The sequence below is a fragment of the Muscardinus avellanarius genome (genome assembly GCF_963383645.1).
Source record: "Muscardinus avellanarius genome assembly, chromosome: 8".
Lineage (NCBI taxonomy): Eukaryota > Metazoa > Chordata > Mammalia > Rodentia > Gliridae > Muscardinus > Muscardinus avellanarius.
In genome coordinates, this window is record NC_137794.1 from 31,358,334 (window position 1) to 31,364,888 (window position 6,555).

The window sequence follows — 6,555 nt, forward strand, 5'->3', positions numbered from 1 at the left end:
ACTCAGGGGCATTCTGTCTCTGATCTATACCCCTCTTACTCCCTTTTTCTGAAACAGGGTCTTGCTAAGTTGCTGAGGCTGGCCATGAACATACAGTCCTCCTATCTCAGCCTCCCAAAACCTGGGATTATAGGCGAGCACCACTATGCCCAACTAACATTATTTTTTGAAACAGAGTTTTATTTTCAGAAGGTTGAATTTTATGCAGATAACCTATTGGGATATCTGCTTGTTATTGGTATCTAAAGTTTAATATTGCTACATATTTTATTCAGAAGTTAGAATGTATGTATGTATGTATGTATTTGGTGGTACTGGGGTTCCTGGAAACCCTTCTACCTCTGGGCTATACTCCTAGACCTATTTTATATATTTTTAAATTTGGAAACAGGGTCTCTTAAGCCAGCGAGGCTGGCTTCGAACCTGCATGATCCTCCTGTCTTTACCTCCCAAGCACGGGGATTACAAGCATGTGCCACCACGCCCGGCTAAAATGTTTATTTTTTTAAATCATTGCCTAGTTTAACTAATTTGTTTTCATTTTAAGATTTTTAATTGTTTCACTGTAAAATTCCGACTCCTGTCCTTTTTTGAATAAATTTATAATTAATGAGATTATCTACTGAAAATTTATCAGTGGAAAAAGGAGTTCTGGGATTATTGTCTTATGAAATAGATTTGTTTGTGTTTCTTTTCTTTTCTTTTCTTTTCTTTTCTTTTCTTTTTTTTTTTTTTTGTACTGGGGTTCCTGGAAACCCAACTGCTTCCGGGTTACACTCCCAGACCTATTTTTATATTTTTATTTGGAAACAGGGTCTCTTAAGCTTCGAACCTGCGCCATCCTCCTGTCTCCACCTCCCAAGTGCAGGGATTACAATCGTGCGCCACCACGCCTGGCTGTGTTTCTTTCTAACATCTGTGCTTCATTCTAACATTGCAGTTCTTTCTGAAACTTATTGATTCTTCTTATATCAGATAAGAGTAATAATACCTATTACACAGTTTACTATGAGGCTTATATCAGTATATATAAAAGTACTTCATAAGTTATAAAACATTCCTTCAGTAAATTGTTATACCTGGACTTTGATTGGTTCATTTTGCTTTTCCAAGACCTGTATGAGGCCATTCTTTGGTCCTGTTCAGTTTTATTTTATTAGTCAGTGGTGTACCATTCAAAGAAAGCTTGTAGCTATAGCTTCAAACTCTTACTTAACAATTAAATAATAAATTTTTCTATAATACTTTTGCATTTTTTGAAAATGTCAAAACATTTTAGTGGATTCTCAGAACACTGGGATGATATTTGAGCATCATAAGTCATTATATTTGTTCTATATTGTGTTTTAATGCCTTAGGAAACTTGTTCTCTTAACCTTACACTAACTTTAAGACCTTCCAAATAACTTAACCAATTTGCATTTAGTCTCTTGTCTAAAGTAGTTCTAGTAGGATAAATTTATATATATAAATTTTATATATAATAAATAATATAATAAATTTATATAGATAATAAACTTATATGTGTGTCCATTTATTTTATATTCTACTCTAGATTCTTATCTCATAACAAGTTCGTTACAATTCTCTAGTTGATCTCTTCATTTCTCTTGTGTCCTGAAATTGTCTTCCACAATTTGTCCTCTTTTAGGAGTCAGGTAATTGTCTAGCAGGTTTGAAGTCATAGAGCTTCATTAAAAACTAAGAACCCTATTGCTAGACTTATTCTCACATTATTTCTGGACCTATATATGGAAGTTGTTCTCAGTCATTCAAAAAAATAAACGAAGTGAGGTTTAGTGGTGGATGCCCGTAATCCCAGTACTTGGGAATCTGAGACAGGAGGATCACAGGTTCAAGGCCAGCCTCAGCCAACAGTGAGACTCTCAGTAACCTAGTGAGACCCTGTTTCAAAACAAAAACAAAACAAAAAAAAAATACAAAGGGCTGGGGTATAGCTCAGTGGTAGAATACTTTTAGGTTCAATCCCTTTTACTACCACCAATGCCCCCCAAAAAAGTAGAAAAAGAAGAATAGGGAACTTTAGAGGCAAAACAAAATTTTGCTTTTATTTTACTCATTCTAAAAAAAAGAACTCTTGATTTTCTATTTCAGTTACTTATTGTCTACTTTTTCATAAACAGCAGTATTCCAAGTGTTCTGCTGGACATTGAAATAGAAAGAGGAATGAAACACATTTCTATACTCTGAGAAACTAATCTAGTAGTTAAGACAGACATATAAGCAATAATGACACAACTGTATAATGTTAAGCATTATAATAGTGATTGAAGTTCTATAGGAAGAGAAAGAAAATGATATTGAGCCAGTCATTAAAAAATGGAAGATGTTTGAAATGGAATGTATTTCAGACTAAGGACAATAATAGAAATAAAGGCAGCTTTGTGAGAGTGGAAACTACACTGTACTCTGAGTGAAAAAAATGGATTTTAATTATATCTCTGCTACTTAATTCAATTTGTGAGTCAGACAATTATATAAGAATCTTTGAGCCGGGTATTGTGGCACATGTTTGTAACCCCAGTACTTGGGAGGCCAAGACAGGAGGATCACAAGTTTGAGGCAAGTCTCAGCTACTTAGGCTCTCCACAACTTAATGAGACCCTGTTCCAAAAATAACATAAAATTGGGCTGGGGGGGGGTAGCTCAGAGATAGAATACCCCTGGGTTCAATCCCTAGTAACACAATAAAATAAAAAATGAAAAGAATCTTTTAGTTTCAGGTTCCTGGTCTTTATCATGGAAATAATATATCCTTTGAAAAGTATCCCAATGATTAAATGAGATGATACACATGAAAATACTGGTACTGCTGTGTTTAAAATTTTATTGCTCTTTTAAATCTCTTCTATCATTCAGTCTAGTCATGCTTTGTTTATTGAAGAGACTAGCCTACCTTTGAACAAGCTATCAAAGTGCTTTGCAGTTCCATGTATTTGTACAACCAGAGTCATATCTCAGAACAAGTGTCCTCAGCATTTTTGTATTTCTTTGTTTTCTGTACTGTGTCAACTTCTATGAGTCCATGGTATGTGTATCATTGGTACTTTGTACATGTTAGTATAGCTATCAGTTATAGTACTTTTATGTGTTATTTTATCATTGCTTAAGTGTAGTGTTTTTAAATTCCCCTATTAGTATATTTTGAGGGGAGGGGATTTAATTGTTTTGTTGTTGTTGCAGCACCAGGGATTGAACCCAGGGGCATTCTACCTCCGAGCTATATCCTTAGTCCTACTTTTTATTCTGTATTTTGAAACAGGGTCTCACTAAGTTGCAGAGAGCCTCACTAAGTAGCCGAGGCTCTTGCTGCAGACCTGAGATCCTCCTGTCTCAGCCTCCCCAGTAGTGGGATTACAAGCATGTACCACATGCCCGGTAGGATTGAGTTTTATTCAGCCTAATTTTTAGGGACTAATAACCCTGAGATAGCTAGGCGTGGTGGCACATGCTTGTAATCCCCGCGCTTGGGAGGCAGAGACGGGAGGATCGCGCAGGTTTGAAGCCAGCCGCGCGCGCTGGCTTAGGAAACCCTGTTTCCAAATAAAAATATTAAAAAAAATAGGTCTGGGAGTGTAGCCCGAGGTAGAGGGCTTCCAGGAACCCCAGTACCACCAAAAATAAATAAATAAATAAATAAATAAATAAATAAATAAATAATAACCCTGAGATATGCCCAATAAGTGTGCATAAATGAATCAGGAAGCCAGTGTTTTCGGCCCTACTTTACTCATTGCTGAAAGAGAGAGCATTTGTTTAATTTAAAGAATTCTATGGACTGGTCTCGCTTGAAAATTCCAGAATTTGGCTAACCCTAGTGCCTTTCATTAGCTTTTCTCCTTGCTAGACTGCTTCCTACTCCATTCCTCATATGCCTGTTTACTATTGTCTTCCAAAGTCTTTCTTCTCCCTTGGGCTTTTTCAGATAACTAAAACATTTTGATTTTTATAGTGCTTTTAGTCAGTAGAACTCAGTTTGTTAAGAGATCATCTTAAATTCTTTCCATTATATTCTATGTTTTCTTATCTAGCTTATGAGCTCTTAGAGATCATGTCTTATATTCCTGTCCTATCTGTAATCTCTAGCTTATCAAAGTATATTAGTCATCCAGGAAAACTGACTGTTAATGATATGGTTTATATGCATTTTGATATTGAGTACTGATGTGTAATTTTATTCATAAAATGCAAAACATTCTTCACAAAGTTCTCTGTAGTTTCTAATGTATTGATTACTGTAACTGCTTATAAGATTGTTAGAAAAAGTAAACCATTTCTTGAATAACTTCAATTTTGTTGTATAAAAGAGTTTATATTATTTCATTTACTTGTAATTTTAAAGATAGACCTGACTACATTCATTTGTCAGGAGCTTACAGTTTAAGCAGATATATATATATATATATATATATATATATATATATATATATATATATATATATATCTTTAATATCCAGTTTTGGCATTTGTTTTGCAGATGTTCTACTCATGGCACCCCAGGACCAGAGGGCAACCATATTTCAGATTTACCACTTCTAGACAGTCCCAAGTAAGATTAATTGATTAGTTTGGGGCCTGGAAAGCTAAATTGCTACATAGCATCAAAAGGGAATGTTAAGAAATTGGGAATAATGTGGTGTTAAGTAGAACGTATTGTTTGAGCACACTGCTACACAGTTTAAACTGCCTTTTTTTTTTTTTTTTTTGTGGGTCTGGGGGATGGAACCCAGGGGCATTCGACCTCTGAGCTACAGCCCCTTCCCTATTTTTTATTCTTTATTTTGAAACCGGGTCTCACTGAGTTGCAGAGGGCCTCCCTAAATAGCTGAGGCTACAAACTGTGATCCTCCTGTCTCAGCCTCCCAAATGCCGGCTTGAACTGCCTTTTCTTCTGAGTTAAATTGCTTCGGCTCTACCCTCACATTCCAGAATTTTCCAAAACTTTCTCGGTAATACTAATCCAAATAAAATCGCATTTACCTTCTCATTCCATAATTTATACAAAATCTTCCAGGCCCCTTATGAAGTAGTCACTGGAAAAAGATATGTAACATTGCTAAAGAATATTTCAGAGAAAATTTTGCATTACAAAAATTCAGGAAGTTGAGTGAAATTCATTATTTTTCTTATAGTCCCTGGCTATCTGCCTCATTGGCTTCGACTTCCATGGTAGCTCCAGTCACTTTTGCATCTATTGTAGAAGAGGAGCTACAACAGGAAGCAGCTCTTATCCGAAGTCGAGAAAAACCTTTGGCTCTGATTCAGGTATAGAACATACTTCTTAGGGAATTTAAGGAAGAACTATACTCTTATTTCTTTCTTAGGTCTTAAGAAAATTATATTTGTTTATTTTGGAAAGGTACATGTATCTGCCAAAAATAAATGCCATGTAAAACTAAATTGAGACATCCAGTAATTCAAGTATTAATTGAAGATCTTTGAGATTATTAACTTAGAACTAGTAAATTGTGGTAAAGTGTATGGCTTTTACCTTTAGTAATACTTTGGACTGCTTTGGGTTTTAAAAGTGACCAATAAGAATTTGACAGTATCTGGTGCTATACTTGGCTTCTGTGTCAGTAAGAGTTCTTAGATTGGTATCTATAGATACCAACTTTCGCTTAACTTAAGAAAAAGAAGATTTATATGAGGAATGTTACAATTTCATATATTTAACTGAAAGATCAGAGATCTATGCTTAGAAATACATGAGCTACCAAGTTGCACCATAGAGCTCAGAAACAATATTTAGAGTACTTGCGCCATGACAGGAAATAAAATCTCATATGAAGAAACTTGAAGTGAATGTATCCCAGCTCTTATTTTCAGTTTCTTTTTCTTTTTGCTTAAGATGCAAATTGAAAGGAGAGAATGGATATCTGGCTATTCTAGCTCAGGCATCTTGCTTTCCACTTGCCAAGGGCATAGCAAGGTTCTTGATTTAATTATGCTATATTACATCCATGTAAACTGGCAGTCTTCAAAAAGAAATTTAAAAACTAATATATCCTGAATGTTTAGTTTATACTTAAAGAAATAAAACAAGCCTTTTTACCCCTGCCTTCTTTCAGGTTGAGGAGCGTGCGATACAAGATTTATTGGTTTTCTATGAGGCATTTGGCAACCCTGATGAGTTCGTTATTGTGGAAAGAACACCGCAAGGACCACTGGCAGTGCCTATGTGGAATAAGAATGGATGCTAGTTCACTGTGGAGCTGAGATGCATTTCTCATGATTGTGTTTACTATAACAGCAGAAAGAAATGTTATGGAATAGAAGTCTTTCTTATAGGTTTGATAGCAGATCATTCTAGACAGACTAAGAAAGGATCTAATTTATTTCATTTATAAAGGTTATATGGTTAAAAAGAAATACATTAAAATTGTGATTTTAGTAACTTTGATTTGAAAATGTGTCAGACAAAGATTTATTATATTTAAACAGGATTGTGTCTTCTGAATAATCTTACAAAGGAAAATATGAGTGAAATAAATTTTTAAGAGTGAAACATTCAAACTAAAATTTTCATTTGGG

The 6,555-nt window shown here is 34.8% G+C and overlaps 1 protein-coding gene across 3 annotated transcripts in view; it reads left to right on the top strand.

The window, feature by feature from the left end:
* IBTK (inhibitor of Bruton tyrosine kinase) overlaps positions 1-6,224 on the top strand; it is a gene marked incomplete at both ends in the record, with an annotated part of 83,776 nt that extends 77,552 nt beyond the window's left edge. For all 3 annotated transcript variants that reach the window (XM_080700772.1, XM_080700770.1, XM_080700771.1), the window contains 3 exons: positions 4,499-4,570; positions 5,154-5,286; positions 6,093-6,224. In XM_080700772.1, coding sequence (XP_080556898.1) covers positions 4,499-4,570; positions 5,154-5,286; positions 6,093-6,224 — 337 coding nt within the window. The remainder of the gene's footprint in view (positions 1-4,498; positions 4,571-5,153; positions 5,287-6,092) is intronic.
* Between the last annotated feature and the right edge of the window lie 331 nt (positions 6,225-6,555).